The sequence below is a fragment of the Lissotriton helveticus genome, chromosome 4_1 (genome assembly GCF_964261635.1).
Source record: "Lissotriton helveticus chromosome 4_1, aLisHel1.1, whole genome shotgun sequence".
Classification (NCBI taxonomy): domain Eukaryota; kingdom Metazoa; phylum Chordata; class Amphibia; order Caudata; family Salamandridae; genus Lissotriton; species Lissotriton helveticus.
Window position 1 is genome coordinate 1,299,533,703 of NC_136063.1, and position 21,172 is coordinate 1,299,554,874.

The 21,172-nt window shown below is 45.8% G+C and overlaps 1 protein-coding gene across 1 annotated transcript in view; it reads right to left on the reverse strand.

Moving 5' to 3' along the window:
- Positions 1–2,856: 2,856 nt before the first annotated feature.
- GALR1 (galanin receptor 1) overlaps positions 2,857–21,172 on the reverse strand; it is an 890,007-nt gene continuing 871,691 nt past the window's right edge. Inside the window, exon 3 of the mRNA XM_078685787.1 lies at positions 2,857–4,196. Coding sequence (XP_078541913.1) covers positions 3,876–4,196 — 321 coding nt within the window. The 3' untranslated portion in view covers positions 2,857–3,875. The remainder of the gene's footprint in view (positions 4,197–21,172) is intronic.

Sequence of the window (21,172 nt, forward strand, 5' to 3'; positions counted from 1 at the left end):
AGGCTGAAAGAGATTGGAAAGTTGAATGGCTTTGTGCAGTGGGATCTGATAGGGATCACTAGAATTGGCGATGTCCGTCACCATGGTGTATTGGCCTCCTTCCCCACACTCCAAGATCGGTACCAGCTACACGACACTGAGACATACACATACCTTTGTTTGCAGCATGCCTGGAGGGCGGAGCGGTTGGCGGGTATGACGCTGCCGGAGTGTGCCCCGCTAGAAGGCCGTCTCCTCCAAGAGGACATCCTGGCTAAAGCTCTTTCTTTAACCTACAAAACACTACTCAATAATATGCCGACAGTCTGGGCCCACTTCGTGCAAAATGGGAAAGGGTCAGTGGTGAGCTAGAGTACATTGATTGAGAAGCAGCCCTAATGCATCCAAGGGAAGTGGCAATTAAATTAAGATTACGCCTCATCCAATATAAAATACTACACCACCCATATTTTGACAGAGCCAAATTGCATGTGCCGAGAGCCGGAAGTGTTTACAATGTCATACTGATTTGAGGACGTTCATACATACCCTATGGGGGTACACTGAGATACAGGCTTATTGGGGATTGATCGTGGGGGTGCTCAATTGTATATTGGAAGTCCAAAACGAATTGGAGCCAAGGTTTCTCCTTCTGGGAATTCCAACAGAGGTAGACATCCTGAGCGCAAACTTGTCTTAGGATATAGCTAAATACTGGGGGGTTCCACAAATAGCTACTGTTGACGAATGGCGGGCAGGCCTGGACCTATATATGGTCGCCAAAGAAGTGACATATAAAGCCCGGGGCTGTCCCAAAAAAGTTTGGTAGATTTGGGCTCCGTGGATCAAATATTATGGTTTGGAGGTGGGGGAAGAAGAGGAGGATGGGATTCTGTTGTACGAAAGACCCGAGGTAGAGCATTGACCAATATACTGCTTGTGTCAATTATGTGTAACACTGTGAATTGTTCTATTGCTTCTGACTTGTCTTTGTGCCTGGTCTGTTTACACATATGTGTAGATTTGATCAACAGAGACCCTCTGCTCCAGGCCTACCCTGCGTGGCCAATGTGGATTTCTATGCAATGTGACTTAAGTATTCAAGCCTTGTTTTATGTTTTGACTCATTTGAAAAATTCAATTTAAAAAGTTTTAAAAAAATAGATAAAAGCCATTACTGTGTTACCACAAGTGCTCCATTTACTTTGACACAAAATAAACCAACGCACCAGCAACAAACCTTGAATTTAGAGGGTGGACTGCAGCAGAGGTGGCCCCACAGCACTCAGGAGGCCCATGTTCCAAACCATAAAAGAGACCCATAAACACTAAGGGGCCTATTTACCAGGAGGTCTGTGCCGCGTTTGCACCATGAAAATTGGTACATAGACAATGCAAAACTCAAGTAAGATTTATGAAGCCACTTTGAGTGGCCGAGTAGCTTCATAAATCTGGGGTAACACAACGCAGCACTAATCTCTGTGTTGCATAACTCTGCCCTGGGAAGGCATTCCTTAGGTGTTGTGTAGGTGTTCCCAAGCAACTCCCATGGTTTTTGATGCATTCCCAGATTTACCAGTGTTGGTAAACCTGGAAATGTGCCAAAAAGATACATCTTCCCAGGGGAAGCATAACAAGGAGAAATATCTCTATTTCTCCTTGTTTCTTTCACTTTCTACTTGTGTTGCATTAAAAAAGCAAAACATAAATAAACGGCATTGTCATATACAATGCCAGTAGCTCAAACTTTCGTAAATGGAGACCTATTGCATTGCAAATGCAAGGCATCATAGACAATGGGAGGGGAGGGAAGGGGACGGGGAGGGAGAAGCACGGACAATGGGCATGGGGGGAGTTAAGAAGACACCAATGCACGTTGTGCCTGCAATAGGAGAAACTAAATAAAGAAAATATTGCTTATAGCCTAAGTAACAGGTACTGTGTATCAACCGAAGTAAAGGGGCCAGTCGCCATGGGAGGTGGCAAATGAAGAGGAGGTGATACTAAGGAGCCTATTTCCAAATAAGAAGCCAGCATTTAGGACAGACACTGACACTAGCCAATGGCAAATATGGGCAAAGAGAGTGCAAGGCTTCTATTCCCTACTCCATCACAACAAGTCTCGCAGAGCAGCACATGTGCACTGCCTCTAGGCTTGACCTAAAAAAGGAATATGCCTCCCAGGATTGTTTTTGTGCAGGAATGCCCCTTCCTGCACATAAACAATCCTGCATACAACACCAGCACCCTTGTACCATGGTGCAAGGGTGCCTGCGTTGGCTCTAGGCAGTCCATTGCGCGCCAGCACATTGGAAAGCGCAGGAATGCACTGTATTGCCTGAAACGCAGCCCATTGCTGGCTGCCCTTCCCCTTTTAGGCAGCACAGCCCTGCATTGCATTGCGTGATTTACTCCGTAAAAAGGCCCATAAATGTCCTCATTGAGGCATGTGTTGTGTTTCATTAGCATTCCCTTTGCGGAACTCACATTGCTTCATTGCTGACGCAGTTTTGGGGCTTTTTTTTGCATAAATCTGTACTTATTTCTAGCAAAGTCAAACTGCAAGAAAAACCTTGAAACATCATAAGCCTTGCCCGAAACTGCAGATTCTAAGGGAATGGGACAAAGACAAGACTCTTTAATCAAAAGAGACATTGCAGAACAAGCAGCCACAATTTGTGGCTGGAGGAGTGAATTCAGGTGAATTACTCTCTTGAGTCTCCATCATGCGACTGCACTACCCACTAGCTGTAAGGTCCCTCTGCCCCAACCTACTCAAGTCCATTGTAACACCTTCCTCCCACTACTGCTGATTCTTGCCCGTAATTGTCCACCTACTTATTACATTTATGCCACACGAATTCATTCTGCAGACAGTTTACAGAAAGTAGTAACTTTATTCGACAAAAAAACACGAAATGCTTACTTGTGTAAATTTTTGTGAAGTCATTGGAATGCTGTTGTTCTACATTTAAAGGGGAGTTTTGCTCTAAAATAAAGACCCATAGGATTTTGCAGCAGTGCAAGGTAATCCTGTTGCCATCCTTGAGTTGGCGTTTGCATCAAATAACATAAAGATTTCATTTTATGTAACGTGGCTTAGTGCTAATGTTCATTCGGTTTTGGCTTTGAGCGCAAATGTCACTGCGCCGGTACAAAATCATGTTGTGCTGGTGCAATTCATGTACATAGGTGTAGACACTAATACGTATCTTTAGAGAAATGGGGTACTGATTTTACATGCAGTATCTGCTTTACTTGTCTAGCAACACCTATAGGAATCCATATGCCTCAAGGAAATGGATCATGTTGTAGCTGTCTAAACCTACCACATTGAGTCAAAAAAGAGCGCCCACATTGAGCTATGCAGCTAAGCAGTTTCTACAAACAAGCACATCACACCAGAATCATTGCTGGAGCAGAGTTTTTGCGACGTGATCCTAAATTCAAAGCACTTTTACAATTCAAACAATCAAAAATAATGCTAGATACACTTGGAATCATTGTTACAAGAAATACAGTTTGATTACCAAGCCATTCTGGCATGTGCCATTGCCAATGCGCAGAGAGGTATACACAATGTATGTCAGCATGGAGTGTGTATCAGTAGCACAATGAAGGGATTTTGCTCTATAACTTACTACACTGCTTTTCCCTTCACCATATGTGCCTCATACGGGGACCGTGGACGAGTTCAATCTTAACAACTATTAATTTCTATATATAATAGTCTACTATTTTCTTGTTTCTTAACACAAGAAGGCTCAGCCCCCAAAAACTTTATTGAAGAATATTTGCAGTGATTATTTCAAATGATTTTGGTGAATGTTGTGCTTTGTTTCACAGACAGTTCTTTGAGATTGAAACCGACTTTGACAGGAATCCATGCACAATTTTCAAACGTGAGTACAGTTGGTCGAGACTCCTGTTGTGTCCACGCGACTTTTAGTTTCTTTTGCGTCATTCTGTGGCGAGACATGGCCTATTTGGCACTTGAACACTTGCTTGTAGGACTTTCGGAAATTCTCAGAGAGAAAGGCATAAATAATGGGGTTCACGGAGGAGTTGCTGTACGCCAAGCAGTGCGCCGCTATCCTGAAGAGGAACGAGGCTTGTGTGAGCGGGAAAGCGCCGAATTCGACCCAGAGATGGATCACGTGGTGCGGCAGCCATGATATTCCAAAAACGATGACAACCACCAGCACAGTCTGGGCAGTCTGGGTAAAAAGAGAAATATTTACAAATTATTATCCAACGTAAAGATTGTAGAAACTTATTTGAAGATTATAGATTGCAAACTGAAGTTCAAGAAAAGTTCCTAGAATATTTACAGTTTGAACAGCTTTGAAATTGCTGTCATGACAGAAAAATTCTGATCTTAAATTAAATTCCCAAATACAGACAATAGCAGGAGAACTCGCAAAAATAACAATAATGGTATAAACATACTGGGAACAGAAAGAGGCAGTCTTCTCAGAGACCCAGCACTTGCTTGTGTCCACATGCATTAGAACGACAGAGACGGACATTTTGACTTTGTCAGTGCTGGAAAGAATGTAAACACATTACTGGAAAGAAAGATCTTAAATACTTTCAGCAAGTTCCTGATGTGCACAACCTTAAATAAATGAACGTTCTCATAGATTGATGTATTGCCAACTGTATTTTGTTCTGTACCATTTGGGAGGACCTTCTGGTCTGGAGTGCGAAGAACGCATCAGTGCCATGAGGTGTATTGTACACAAAGTCCCAGAGATACACTGTTGGCTAAGCAATTAGAATGCTACAAAAAATCATTCATATTAAATCTTCCCCTTTCAAAATATTGCTTTTACTATTGTTTTTATGAATTTCCACATTTTCATAAAATGTAAAGCCACAAAATTTCAATGTTAGAGAGCATATATCCTTCTCATGACTGGGATTCTCAAATCGAAGGTCATTTCTTTATCATTTAATAAATCCCCAATGCATTTTGGTCAAAAAGTCCTTCATAAGGGCTATATTTAATACATCTTGCACCAAATACTATTGAAAATGCATTCACGTTTTAGAAGCCAACACCATGCAAACAAAGATCAACGTGGTGTTCAAGAGTTGACCATGTCACTGAAAAATCATTTTCCTCCGGTCTTGTCCTCATGACCTGGAAGGCAAACCTGGCAAAACTCTAGCTAACCAATGCAAGAAACGGCAACATGAAAATGCATGCCTTATTGTTCTGCATTCCAAACTGTCCACCCCACCTTCTAAATCTAGTCCCCTCATTCAACACAATCAGCAATTAAAATAAAACCATACCCTTTGACCACTACTTCACTGTCCTCCATAATGCTAATCTACCAAATGCCTGCTCCGCCTTGATCTTGTTATTAGGTTGACCTGTCTGTGAGGGGTGTGGCCTGGGAGGATATCATGGCAGACCCATGAAACTAGAGCTCATGGCTCTTCAATCCGTCCAATGACTCCGACATCAGCTGAGGGCAAATTTTTACCCAGAAAAAATGTGCATAGCTCAGAATGAAGAAGACATCCCAGGTGGGAGTTAGAGGAGAGGCATGAATTAAACATGGAGAGAGACAGAGCTCTGACCCTGGGAACTCAACAAGAGAACAGAGCAGCACACCCTCCACCTGAGGAGGGTGGGGGTAGGTATAGAACATTTCTGAACTAGAAGGGAGGTTTCTGTGTGGGGTCCAAGCCTCACCATATCATCAACATAGGAGAGGGTCCGAACAGGTGATAAAAGATCAAGAGAGCCTGGTGCAGACTCAATTAATACACAGGAGAAGCAACATGGCACCTTTACGTGCACATGAGGAGAGCAGCGAAAAAGATGTCTGCTGCTCCCCCTGAATATGACGTATAGACAATCTGACCCCAAGAGAGACAGTGAACAATATGGAAGGCAAGGCCTTCATGCAACCATTTTGCCTCATGCTAGCCCTTTGAACTGAGTGGGAGGGCCTGTATGAATGGCCCTGATTGAAGGAAGGATCCTTTGAACCAGAGGACAAAGCTATTGTGAAGGACTGTATTTGTCACGGAGGGGGAGAGCCCAAGTAGAACTTTCCCTACATGCATGACTGCCTAAGAAAATGGAAGCGCTAGGTTAGAGAGAAACCAGCAGCGCTGCCCCAAGCCAAAGTGCGCCCGCTACTGTAGATGGGCACATCAGGGATCATCTATGTCCCATGGGCCCAGATGTATAAGGAAGGGCTCAGAACCAAACTGCCACCACTGATGGATGAGGCAGGGAAATGGATATCTGTTTTGAGAAGATCACCACAAGGATAAAAATAGCAATAGGCAATGTCAAAAGTCTGCTAAGCAGTCTCATCAGAGAGCATACTAACAGCGTTAGTCCGCATCCCAGCAGTCACGCTGACAAATGCAGAGCATGACGGTGCTGTATTCAATTCATACAGGCACCCAATATGGATGGCCCTGAGGGAAATATTCCCTGAATGCCTAGATGTAGAAGGATTGATGGCAGAAAGTATGAAGCCTGGGGAGGACCATAACCGACTTTGTAGACAGAATGAGGGAACGATGGGGACAAGAGGCAGGACTGCAAAGGTCTATGCAATATGTACCACCAAGTTGCATTTTTTCGACAACATCCTCAAAAAGTGGCTGCCCACAAAAATATAAAGTAGAGTGAATAGTGTAGTAGTGTTAGACACCAAACTCTGCCAGAAATTACAGGCCCACATACTACATTATTGCAGGAAACGGACAAGGAAAAACAGGTGAAAGCCCAGAGAGACACTGCCACGTCAGTCCAACACAATTTGAAAAAGACCTCCTTCGATGGGGCAGTGTAGGCCACCAATGTACAAATGGCACCTGTCTTGAAGGGGACTCCACCGGAAAACCCCAGAGTATTTCAACCCAGTTATAACGGCAGAGGTCAGGGAGGGTGGCAATAACTGGCCCTCAGAGAATGTTTTTATTGCCACTAAATGAGCCACTTAAAGGCATATCACGAGCAGAGACTGATGAATCTGGGCCAGTCTCAACAAATTTCCCATTCGTAAAACCAAGCCCAAGGTAACCCGAATGTATTGAAAACTCAGCTGCACGGAGGTCAGACAGCCACTGCACCACTGCAGCAGGGAGCACGTGGTTGGTCAAACACGTTGCAACAGCAGCAGCACACAGGGACCCCAGCCCAGCATGGATTGCAGCAGGAAGCTGTAACTGTCTGGGAAGACAATGACTTAACACAATCACAAAATGCACCTACGCAGTAAGTTTTAACCTCCAATGCAAAATACACACTTCACGCACACCTCAAAACACATTTCGAAATAAAGGCTAATAAGACATTAATAGGAATTCTCAGTGTTTACTTGCGTTCAGGAGACTCAAGACTCCGGTACATTGTGTCAATCGAGAATACGCACTAGAATTTGCCATATGGGTGCCTGCAGGAGCCTGGGCCCCACTCTGCTGCTGATCCCCGAGGGTAGGTTTGGTTGGTCATGCCTGAGGGGTGTGCAGTCTGATGAGGGGGCAGAATGGCTCCCATCCAAGCCCTTAAAAGCAGGTACGCAGGTCTGCTCACTCAAGTCCAATTGGAACAAATTACAAAAATCAGCTCAAATGGATCCTTCTCTCGGAACCCCGTCCCATAATCAAAATCTTTTCATGGCTTGAGGTCCCAAGTTCAGCCAGCATCCTCCAGGACAATGGAGGCCCCTTCTCAGTTCCAAAATGAGACAATGTTCCAATGTCAGGAACCAGGTTTCCTGCAAGTTAGACCTCGCACCTTGTCGTGGGTCTCCCTTCCATATTTTTCTGTTGCCTCATGTGTTTTTGCTGGTGTTTAATGCTTTGGGCACTGGCCACTGCTGACCAGTGCCACAGTGCTCCCTATTGTAAATTGATGTATGGATTAGTGATTCCATGATTGGCTGTTTTGGTTTACCTGTCAGACCCTAGTACAGGTCACCAGGAGTGCCCAGAGCTTGTAAACCAAATGCTGCTGGTGGGCTTGCAGCACTGGTTGTGCCACCCACAGAAGCAGCCTGGAAAATTGTGTCTATGCTTTGCCATTGCAGAGCATGTGTGCAGTCTGGTACTGCCATGTTGACTGAGCAAGTGCACCCACTTACCCGTCCCCAAACCTTCCCTTTTCTTCATATCAGACACCCCTATGGTAGGCCCAAGGCAGGGTGCATTGTAAGTATGAGGTAGGACAAGCCCTCATGTGTGTGGCATGTCCTAATAGTGAATTACAGCCATTTTTGTTTTTCACTTTTACAAGGTTACCTATTCCTCATAGGCCAGCATGGGCAGTTTGATTATTACCTCCTACAATCCTAACTGACTCAGGGAACTATGTAGAAATTCGAGTTTAGTATGCCTGAACTCAGAATGATAAAATATATCTTTTAGTGAAGTTGGTTTTAACATTCTGTGTTTAAAAATACCACTTTTAGAAAGTAGGTATTTTTTTTGTCTAACCATCCAAGCCTGCCTCTGCTAGGATGTGTATTCCTTGGCTGGAGTTTGAGTGACAGGGGCTGAGGGATTCCAGGAGACAGAGTGAGTCAGCCCAGTGGTGAATAGATGAAAGGGAGGAGTTGCACCTGGGACCTGAATAGGGCTGTTCATAGAAAAAGGAAGGTGCACTCCGATAAAGTCAGTTGCGCGAAAAGATTTTTGGGAAATTCTTCTCTTTATTCATTCTTTTTATAAATATGGCACAGCCAACGTGTTTCGTTCCCTCTGTGCCACGGGAACTTAGTCAGGGCTCGAGTAGAGAGCACCTTGTTAGAGGTGATCTGAGTTAGATAGATCTGAATCTTCACTATAATGCGACACCAGAATTAAATCGTCCCGAGTGTTCGCGTTCTTGAACTAATCACAAGGTCGGCAATCGTCCTGTATTTCTGGAAGCCGGCTTCCAAATATACGGGACGATTGCGCACTATTACAGGTGCTGGGACTCGCGTTATCGGCACCACAGACGTAACACTGATAGGGTGTACGTCAGGCTGCATTACGGGTGGAGGATACTGTTTATTTACCTTCTCCTTCTGAATGGTGCCCTACTTTACGCAACAATGATAGGATAGCCCTGCTATGGCGAATATTGGAATGGGTGCTTTCTTATGACCAACCCCGCTCTTTTGGAATATTATCTTGAGATACGGTTTACTATTATCGAGGCACTCTATCCGTGAACTTTATTTCTTCCATTCAAACTAGGAGCCTGCAATAAGGAGGCCTACCTTTGTATGAAGAAACTATCTATTCATGAGCATCTTACTGTTGGAACCATCGCTGTTGCTGACCTTGTGATTAGTTCAAGAACGTGAACACTCGGGACGATTTAATTCTGGTGTCGCATTATAGTGAAGATTCAGATCTATCTAACTCAGATCACCTCTGGGAACGAAATGCGTTGGCTGTGCCGTTTTTATGAAAAGAATGAATAAAGAGAAGAATTTCCCTAAAATCTTTTCGCGCAACTGACTTTATTGGAGTGCACCTTCCTTTTTCTATGAACATTCTGTTTCTTAAACATCCTTTGGCAGCGGGTGTTGGGAGAAGTTGCACCAATGTATATCTTTTGAAACAGACATAATTAATGTGCTTGACCTTGGTCGGCTGCTGTTCTTAGTTTTTGTACCTTTCCTGAATAGGGCTGTGCCTTCCCTCCACAATGCTGGCTTAACATCCTGTGGTGCGTCTGATGTCTCTGCCCTGCACTGTGAAAGGAAAGAAGGAGTCATATAAACAGAGTGCTCCAGGACTGACCAGAACTGGTTTTGACTAGGCAAAGGCGTCTCTGCCTTCAGAGAACAAAGAGAAACTGTGTGTAAAAGAGGGGACCCAGGCCCCAGAGAATTAGATCACTTTTGGAGAACAAGAAGAAACCTTTGCTGAGGAGTGGAACCAGAGAGACTGAGGAGAGACTATCCCTAAGCTGAAGTGCTGCTTGGGGGATTGGCCTGCAGTAAATATAAATGTAAATGTAGTTGAGCTTATATAGCGCACAGCTACCCGCAGTGGGTTTCCCGGCGCTTGCTTAGGGAACCCTTCCTGGTATTCCCCTGTGAGATAGCAGGGTATCCACAAGGTGAAAGTCAGGCATCCCGCCGCGAGGGGCCGTTGTGGAGATTAAGCAAGCTATTGCCCAGAGTCGCAGAGTGTGAACCCGTGAGTCGAGGAGGCACCGGGGCGAGAATTATCGAGTCCGTGGAATTTTTAGCCCAAGACCCGCCGAGGCGGGGAATTGAACCCTGGTCCAGGACTGATCTCAGCTTCCGGGTCTGCTGCCTCTAACCCCTGAGCCACACTTCACACTGCAGTGGTTGCCTGACTGCCAAAGAAAGGAGAGAGGAACTTTGTGTGTACTTTCATCAACTTGTGTAAGGATCTCTAAGGGCTTGAGAACAGAGCTTGCCTCTTGCTGAAGTCTCGGGGACAAGAGACTTCACCCACCAGCTCCCCAGGAGTTCTCTTGAAATACCTGCAGCTGTGCTGGACTTTTTTGAGGACATGCGTGTCGCAAGGAGCTGGAAGCGCGACTCAAGAACAGGAAGGGTGTCGCCGAACTGCTGCTGTGGCTTCACAACACGAAGCGCCTCGCATTGCCAGAGAAGAGGATCGACGTTGCAGCAGACGCCACCGCATCACCGGGAAGCATGTCGCAGGAGAAGAGGATTGACGTTGCATCAGATGCGGCCGCATCTCAGAGAAGCGTGTCGCAGGGCCTGTTGCGGCTCATCGCCGGAGGAGAGAATCGACGTCACAGCAGACGCCGCCGCATCACTGGGAAGAGTGTCGCAGGGCCTGTCACGGCTCGCATCTTTGTGGAAGCAACTCGCATCACCAGGGGAGAAGATCGACATTGCAGCAGACGCCGCCGCATCACTGGGAAGCGTGTTGCAGGGCCTGTCGCGGCTCGCATCATGTAAAGCATCTCGCATCGCCGGAGAAGTGGATCGACGTCGCAGCTGACAGCGCTGCATCACTGGGGAGCGTGTCGCATCAAGGAGAAAGCGTCATCTTTGTTTCTTTGCACCAGATCTTCAACGCATCACCATCCTTGCGTGTAAGGGAGTGCCACATCACCTTTCCTGCAACACTTTCGTTGCCCTGCTTGTTGTATTTTAAGGTACATTGACTCAAAGTGTCCCATTTTAAGATCCAAAAAGAACTAAACAAATTCTACCATTTTAAGTACAGTATTGTGGATTTTTGTCATTTATGGTCTTGTGTTAAATCTATATAAAGATTTACTTATTTTTTAATATACAACTGTGTGGTGTCCATCTGTAGTGTTGTCACTAGGTTACTGTATGTGTTCACAAATGCTTCACACACTGCCACTGAGATGAGTCTGTCTGCTTGTGCCAAGCTACCAATGGGGTGAGCAGGGATTATTTTAGGAGTGTACCCCCTTACCCTGACTAGACGCAAGGGTCCCTATTTGTCACAGGTACCTACCTATGCCAACTAGAGACCCCCAAATCCAACATTGGTGGTCCGCTGTGAGGATTCTGGACTTGCATTTGTGACTCATGTACAGTGATTGGTGAACACTACTAGTGAGTGCAGACCAAAACGCGACCACATACTTTTGGTAAAAAAAAATTCTGGGACTTTCTATTTTTGCAAAGAACTGCCAGGTTTAACAACCATGGAGAAAGCAGCATCCATTACATCAGTTGATAATGATTGGGAGGAGGAGAAATTGGAATGCTACACTGTTAACCAGCTCAAGCACTTCTACAGGAGGGTCAACATTTCTATGGTTGGTATAACCAGAAAAGAGGATTTCCAAAAGGCGCTGAGGGCCTGGATCGAAGCTAGGAATACCCCTGAGAATGAGGAAAGGGATGAGAATGCAGATGGACAGCTGGAAGGGCAATTGGGTCCAGGAGGGAGGAGATTAGTCTCCCCAGCAGGTAGCAGAATTTCTGCCAGAGGACTGTCTCTAGAAGAGTTGAAGGACAGGAAAGAGAGTAGGATGCATGAAATGGAGCTGACCAAGCTCAAGTTAAATGGGCAGTTGGAATTTGAAATGCAAACTAGGAAATAAGCCCTGAAAAAAAAGAAAATGCAGTTTGAACATGAGAAGGTTTTGAGGGAGTTGGATTTGAAGGCCAAGAGCTTAGAGATTACTCCCTCTGGTGGCAGCACACCGTCAGCTCCTGTAGAAGCTAGGGTGTATATTCATAAGGATGTGGTGAAAGAATTTTATAAGAATGATGATATTGGGCAGTGGTTCAGAGCCTCTGAGGTAGCCATGTCCTCTCACCGGGTCCTGGGAGAGATTGGGGGGCGGGGTTGTGGGGGCGGTTTTTTAGTGAGGGGCGGGATACACTGTTAGACTTGGCTTCTGAAGTCCATAATTCTTATATCTACATAAAAGATGCATTAATGTCGAGGTATGGTTTGACCCCTGAATTCTATAGGTAGAGGTTCAGGAGTTGCAAGAAGATAGAGAGCAGTACCTGGGTGGAATATGCCACTTTCTTTTGCAGAGCATTGGATGGCTGGGTAAAAGGCAGCAAATCATTTTCAGGGGCTCTTTGATTTGATTGCATGGGAGCATTTGTTCAGTAATTGTTTTCCAGAGCTCCACCAGCACCTGATTGATAGTATGCTGACTAACCCTAGGAAGCTTGCTGAAGAGGCGGACCGCTGGGTGAGCACCCGGGTCCACAAGGCTCACATGGGAGATTCAACCAAAGGTGGGCAGGGTCCCCAGCAGAAGAGTGAGGGGGACAAGGGTAAACAGAGGGAGTTCCAGAAAGGGCCCAAAAGTAATTCCCAAGGGAACCAACGGAAGGGTTTGCAGCCTCCCCCTGAGAGAAAGTAAAGGGCCCAACAGGTAACTCTGTTCACAAGAGACCCCTGAGGTGTTACAAGTGTGGGGACCTGGGTCATAAGGCAAATGATCCACCGTGCCCCCAGTTTGGAAAAACAGCACCCCCTGGTGCTCTACCCCGGCAGATGGCGAGTGTAGCCTTTGTGGAGGAGATTGGTGTTCAAGGTGGGTGGGGTCCCGCACAGTAGTCCTTTGTCTCTTTAGGAGACTGTGAGGTGGTCCCTGGGACACAACCGCCCAACAACACTAAGAAATTTGGGCAGTGGGTGACCATCAATGGCCACAAGATGGAGGCTCTTAGAGACACAGGAGCCAGTGTGACAGCTGTCAAGTGTCACCTGGTGTCTCAAGAGTAGATTTTCCCTCATGCATTTTGTCGAGTTGTTGCCACCGACAACACAGAGAGCCATTGTCCAATGACTCAGGTGCCCTTTGAGTGGGGGGTCTCTGGTACTCTTCAGGTAGCTGTGAGGCCCGCCATACCTGTTGACTGTTGGGGAACGATTTGGAGAGCTCACATTGGGGAAAGGTGGATTGGAGTACTCACTTGGAGATGTTGGGTCTGCCTGACTGTGTGTGTGTGACCACCGGTCAATGGCAGCCCGTAGGGGTACTCAAGAGGACCTGGAGCCTGAGAGGGAGGCCCAGGGACCTGCCTTAGAGAGAAGAGGCAGGGGACATGGGAAACTGTCCCCCGAAGTTCCCACAGTCCAGGAGGAGGTAGACCCTGAGGGGGATGCCCTGTAGCCTACAGGGGAACAGGTAGCTGAACTGGGGGACCTGCCTGAGCTGACCCATTGGCAGCAGGAAGGTGGACCCTCAAGGGAAGAATTCTGCAAGGAGTAGAAAGAATGCCCTTCTCTTGCGGCAACAGGCTGCAAGCCAGGCAGCAGGTGATCAGTCTGGATCACATTGGATATACTGGGAGAATGGTCTCCTGTATAGTGAGCCTAAGGTTGCTGAGCATGGGTCAGCCCATGTGCTGGTGGTACCCCAGCGCTTCAGAGCCTTCCTACTGGGGCTGGCTCATGATGTGCCATTGGGAGGATATTTGGGGCAGGACAAGACCGTTGAGATGCTTGTCACCCACTTTCATTGGCCTCAAATGCGCAAGACTTCAGACACTCAATGCAGGACATGTCATACTTGCCAGGCAAGTTGAAAGAGTGGGGGGAAGCAGAAGGCTCCTCTCCAGCCATTCCCAGTGGTCAGCGCCCCCTTTGAGCGGGTGGGTATTGATATTGTGGTGCCACAGGACCCCAAGACAGCCATGGGCAACAGGTTCATTCTTGACTTGGTGGACCATGCTACCCGGTACCCAGAAGCCATACCTTTGAGGACAGTGACGGCCCCCGTGGTGGGAAGAGCACTGATGGGAATTTTTTCCTGAGTGGTATTCCCTAGAGAGGTAGTGTCTGACCGGGAGACCAACTTCATTTCCAAGTATATGAAGTCCCGGAGGCAGGAGTGTGGTGTAACATACAAGTTAACCACTCCTTACCACACCTTGAAAGGCATGATTATGGGTCTTGAGGAACCTATGAGGCGTAAGTGAGACGTCCTCTTACCATGCCTGTTGTTTGTATACAGTGAGATGCCACAGAAATCTCTAGGGTTCAGTCCCTTTGAGCTTCTCTATGGTCACCCAGTGAGAGGACCTCGGAGTCTGGTCAAGTAAGGCTGGGAGCAATCTCCCAGGAAACCTCCCCAGGATGTATATAGCTACATGCTGGCCTTATGGGACCAGACTAGGTATTTCAGACAACTCGCTAAAGCGAATCTGGAAACCAGACAGAAGGAGATGAAGCAGTGGCACGACCAGAATGCCACTCTGGTAGAGCTTCAGCCTGGTCAGAAAGTGTGGGTCATAGCCCCAGTGGAGCCCTGCGCACTCCAAGATAAGTGTACCAGACCATTTGAGGCTGTGGAGCGCAAAAGTACGGTTACCTACTTGGTGGACTTGTGCTCTCCCAGGAACACCTTGCGGGTCCTGCATGTCAACCGCCTGAAGCCCCACTTGGACAGGTCCGAAGTGGGCATGCTCCTAGCGACAGATACTGGAATGGAGGAGGAGACCGAGCCTCTTCCTGGCCTCCTGTCTGCAGCAGAGCAAGATGGGTCAGTGGATAGTGTGAACCTCTCTTCCACCCTGACCCCTGAGCAACAGAATGACTGCCGCCAGTTGCTGGGACAGTTTTCTGATCTGTTCTCCCTGGTTCCTGATGTCACTGATTGGTGCGTCCATGATGTAGACACTGGGGATAGTATTCCTGTGAAGCACAAAACATACATGGTGACTGACAGGGTCAGAGCTTGCATCAAAGAGGAGGTCTCAAAGATGCTTGCGTTAGGGGTGATTGAGCTCTCTAACAGTCCTTGGGCCAGCTCAGTGGTCTTGGTCCCAAAGGCTGCCGCACCGGGTGCCACACCAGAACTCAGGTTCTGTGTGGACTACCGATGACTCAATTCAGTCACGAGGACTGACGCGCACCCCATCCTCAGAGCTGATGAGCTCATTGATCGGCTAGGGCAGCACGGTACCTCAGCACACTTGACCTAACGACTGGGTACTGGCAGATCGCCTTGACTGATGGGGCAAAGAAGAGGTCAGTATTCTCCACACCAGATATGCACTACCAGTTCTGGGTTATGCCCTTTGGGATGAGGAATGCCCCTGCCACCTTTTAGAGGTTGGTTTAACCAGGTGTTCATTGGACTGGACGAGTTCAGTGGATGACATTGCAGTGTTCAGCACCATTTAGGAAGAACATATGCACCACCTCTGAGAAGTGTTATTAGCACTGCGGAAGGCAGGCCTCACGATCAAGGCGAGTAAGTGCCAGATCGGGCAGGGTTCTGTGGTGAACTTGGGACACCAGGTTGGGAGCAGCCCAAGATTGAAAACATACTGGCTTGGGAGCCCCCCAAGACCCGGACAGAGGTGAGAGCCATTTTAGGACTCACTGGGTATTACAGGAGGATTGTCAAGGGGTATGGCAACATTGTTGCACCCTTGACAGAGCTGACTTCCAGGAAGCAGCCCAAGGAAGTGAGTTGGACTGAAACCTATCAGAAAGCTTTTGAGGCCCTGAAAGCTGCCATGTGCACAACACCCATGCTCCTGGCACCCAATTTCTCCAGAGAGTTTATCATTCAGACAGACGCTTCAGAGCATGGTGTGGGTGCCGTTTTGTCACAGATGAATGAGGAGGGCCTAGATCAACCTGTAGCCTTCATCAGTAGGAGGTTACTTCCACGGGAACAGAGGTGGAGTGCTATTGAACGTGAGGCATTTGCTGTGGTCTGGGCACTGAAGAAGCTGAGACCATACCTGTTTGGAAATCACTTCCAGGTTCACACAGACCACAAGCCCCTCATATGGCTGATGCAGATGAGGGGTGGGAATCCAAAGCTGTTGAGGTGGTCCATTTCCCTACAGGGGATGGATTTAACAGTAGAACACCGCCCTGGTACAGAACACGCCAATGATGATGGTCTGTCCAGAATTTTCTGCATTACTGAAGAGAACTTCCAGGAGGTAGGGTAGTTCTCCCCACATTTCAGCTGAAGGGGACACATGTTAGACCTGGCACCTTGGCGTGGGTGTCCCTTCCATATTTATGATGTTGCCTCATGTGTTTATGCTGGTGTTAGATGCTTTGGGCACTGTGCCACTGCTGTCCAGTGCCACAGTTCAAGTGCTCCCTATTGTAGATTGATGTATGGATTAGTGATTCTATGATTGTCTGGTTTGGTTTACCTGACAGACCCTAGTACAGTGCACCAGGAGTGCCCTGGGCTTATAAACCAAATGCCGCTGGTGGGCTTGCAGCACTGGTTGTGCCACAGACAGAAGCAGCCTGTAAAAGTGTGTCTAAGGCTTGCCATTGCAGAGTCTGTGTAGTCTGGTACTAAATGTATATGGTATTGTGTGGCACTCTTTGCTGTACGTGGATGGTTTGCACACGGTAAACGAGTTTATCTCTTTTGGGTATTTGGTTGCTGGTAGGTTATCCCTCTGACCCAAGGGAGTTTAATATGATATCCAAATGCAGTTACACTGTTACCTCAATAACACTGTGCCTCCTTGTAGAGCGTATTCTTTCCAATTACTCAATGTTTCTTTGTGTCTTCATAAAATATGAATATAAACCATGAATCTCTGTATATGTCTTCTTTTTTATTTGATCAAATTCACCATTAAACATTTTTCTTACGATATCCTTAATTGTTACTTCACAATTATTGCATTCCAGGTTTTTTCATGAAATCAATCTTTGTTCGCCAACTGGAATTGTCAATCATACGTATTGACTGTATCAACCGCTGTATATCCCATTCCTATGCATTTCGGGACTGAGCCTTTCATCAGGGGAGGTAGATTAAATCTATAAATAAAAAGGAGGGTGTTGGATTGTATAAGGGGTATGTCTTAATGACCACAACTAGACACAATCAGAGAATGTGAGTGACGTTCTGTGAAGTCGAAATAAAATGCCCTATTGACGTGCATTGGTGATGTGTGTAAAATCTTCCAAGAGTCTTATTGTCAAAATACTGTATACAACTCTTTCTGGTGATAGATAACACGTGGTGTTATCTTGACGGTCTGAAGCCTGTGAAGGAGGGTGAGGAAACCAAGTATAATCTGTAATTAAAGCGTAGTGCCTAAAACGGGCTGGTGATAGACGAAAAACGAACGTTAAAGGTGATACTGAAAACATGTTCGTGAAACATGGTGCTCTTCAAAATGTTTGACCGACCGATAAAAAAGACCGCAGCTTATTGTGAGCGAGAAGTGCTAGAGTCTATGTGCAGAAACAAATTTAAACACACGTAAATTGCATGGGTGGCGATCAGTAAACGTGCTACCGTACAGTGCATTTACGGGGGTTTAAGACCCGTGGATTGCGTGTCTTACCGGTTGATAGTTTCATCTGGCACTGTCCGTGGGAGCAGTAATATTGATGTCGTTTACGTTCGTGACGACCGTTGACAACGTATGATTTAAGCGCGCTTGTGTGCTCAACATCAAAATGAGACTGGGGCATGTGTCGGCCATCTTGAAGAGGTGTGTAATGCCGATATTGGTTTCACGGCATAAAAAAATTTAAATAAACGAGCTCTCAACAGGTTGTGTTGAAAAGAGTATATTATAGAAATATATGTGAGACGTGGTGTGTGAAGAAGCCTTGAAAAAGGGAATATTAGTACACTATTCAGGAGGAAAAAACAATGATTGTGAAAGGTACTAATGTCAGGGAAACATAAAAAATTTCACAGAAATTGTAACAAATACAAAACATGTTGATGTAACTGTTCATAGGAAGCAACTGTATTCCATCCGTTCGTTGAGACCGTTTGGATGACAAGCATCCAATTATTTAATCCAAAACATTTCTCGTTGTAAGAGTTTTTTGCTGTTATCCATGCCCTGTTTCACAGGGACAACCTCCAAAACCATGAATCTTAACTGGCTGATGTTGTGTTTATGTATTGCGAAATGTGCAGCTACGGGTTATTTCATGACTTGGTTTCTAATGGTACTCTTGTGTTCTGTCAAACGTACTTTAATTTTCCTTTTTGTCTTGCCCACATATGGGAGGCCACATGGGCATTTGAGTAGATAAACAAGGTTCTTGGTGTCACAGGTGGCATTCGTGAATAACTTCATTTTTTTACTGGTTGTAGGGTGGTTCAAGCTGTTACCTTGTATGATGCTATTGCAATGGCTGCAATTTAAGCATGGTTTCGTGCCATGGTATATGGCTCCTTTTTGACGTGGTGTTGAACCTTGAGGTTCTTGGATCTTTGATACGCAAACAGAGGGGTGTAGTTAAAAATCCACACAATCAAATAAAGTTCAGCAAATTGTGAGGAAACATTGGGCAATCCTCAACACAGGGACGGACAGACTACCTCCACCACTTTTTTCTTGGAAAAGGGGTCAGAACCTGAAGGACCAATTGGTCCACACAAGACCAAAAATGACTATTCCACGAGTGGTGGGAACACTGTGGGACATGCCAGCAGTCAGGGGTCACCATCCTTGTGGCAATTGTGCTGCCTGTCCACAAACCTCGAAAACAACGAGCATCGATATAGGCACAGACCGTCCGTGGTTACAGCGACGGTTCACAAACTGTAATAGTTTCAACCTAGTGTACCTTATTACATGTCCCTGTAATATGAGGTACGTATGGGATGACCACAAGGAAAATAAAGGTTCCAATTTCAGAGCACAAAAGCTCAATTAGGTGCCAGCGACAAGCGACCAAGATGACGAACCATTTTTTGGAAATAGGTCATGGGCCTACCGATCTAAAGTGGACTGTGATCGAGCAGCCAATAATCCCCACTCATGTATCAGATGTGAATACGTTTCTGTTCAGGCTTGAGCAGAAATGGGTATATAAATTAAACTCGGATAAAGTTGGATTAAACGAGGACATTCCATAGATGTCGCTGTGAGGAACGTGTTCTTTGGCATTGAGATATTCATTTCTTTTTTCTGACGTTCTGACAGTTATGGTAGACCAAAGGTATATATGGGCCCATGAGTAGACAATATGTTCACCGTTTGAGGTGTTCATGACAGTGACATTACTGAGAGTGACGACATATTGAGGTGTCCTGTGTACTTCTAATACATAAGATGTCCATCTAGAGTCCTCTGTATAAAAGTGGACTATCAACTTTATATCCACATCTTTTATTTAACACTCAATGAAGGGTATGCAAGAAAACATAGAGCTGCGATATACACACAGCACTCCCCACAAGCCGCAGTCATAGTACATTTGTGACGTGGCTGTCTTCTTCATGCTGCGCTTTATTAAAGAATGACTGGGCCTCCGTGGAGATATATTTCACACAACAAGTTCTAATTATCCGATACCTACATAATATAACACCGATGAACATCAATATAGATGACACATATTGTATATCACATACATTCTCCAAATTACGATGAGGAAACACTACTCTGTAATGTTATAAACTACATTTCCCATAAACCCCGGAGACGGCACACGGATGTGACGCGCCTCACGCGACCAATCTGAGGGGAAAGCGAGCTTTAAGACCCGAAGTTTGCTCCGGTCGGTACCTCCCCAAGACAGCCCAGAAGGACTTCTGGAGTACCGACCGGAAGGTAAGCCTGAGCGTACGAAGAATCAATTTACGAACTATGGCTTAGGTTGCAAATCCCGAGTTTTGACTTAATTTGATTTTTTAATGAGTGCGCTATGGCGCTAGTAACTCCATCGCAATACCAGCTAGTGATGAGATTTTTTAAGGGAGATCGAGTCCCTGAATAGCAGTAACAGGGGTGAATCTGTCTAGGTTAGCGGGCGGAGTTGCGGCCTCAGTATACCACCTTTTCAGTGAAATTATACATGAGTGATTTTTTGAAGGGGTGAGGCGTATGCACATAATTATTAATAAATACCTGTGAACAGTGGTATGATGCTTTAAAGGAGGATTAGCCACGGTGATCGGGAGAGCCATAGAATATATATTTTGAGACACTGTGTTGACAATAAATATAGTACATGAGATAAAATCATTCAACTGTTTGCTGCCTTGGGTTGGTGTTATGAAGTCAGTTCTTCTGACATGTTGGAGTAACCCTTCAGTTTTAATGTTTCCCTTTTTGCTCACCAGTGCGGGGCTCAATTTACCTGCGCTGTGGCCAGGTGGGGAGGAGTTTTTCTCTCCTACAAATTAGGTAAGTGAGAGTGGACACACTACCGTCGTGAGAGTGTTGGTGTCATTTAAAGACACTGGATAGGTATTTTGTAAACCTATTATTGGTTCATATAACTAATGGATCGTGTGACCAAACTCACTTTTTGTCGTTTTGGTTGTCTGTCTCCTTTTTTTTATCTGTTTGTGTGTATTCTCATGCTTGTGACGATCTGGAAATCACATAAGCGAGGAGAATGAAGACCTACTGAATATCCAGGTGATAGTTTTCCTTTTTTTCACCTATTTATTGAGCAGTTGCGATCATGGTCCTGAAGAAAGCAGCAGGATACCTTATAGGCTCCACTTTAGTCTGCAGAAACATGTTGACCGCATACAAGAATTAGTGGTTATTTGTTGAAGCCACTACTATTGCACGCATTTTATTGATTAATAAAGTTCTTTATCCTTTCTACTACCCAATTTTACTGTCTATATCACAGTTCACTTTTTCACTTTTTATTTGCACTGCTCTACAGTTGTCTGTTCATACCTAAGCACAGGATAGGATTCACTGGGCCCCACTGGTTAGACAAGTTGTTATTTCTGGCTGTCTACAGTGGGTACTTAAATCTTACCTTCCCAGTGTGA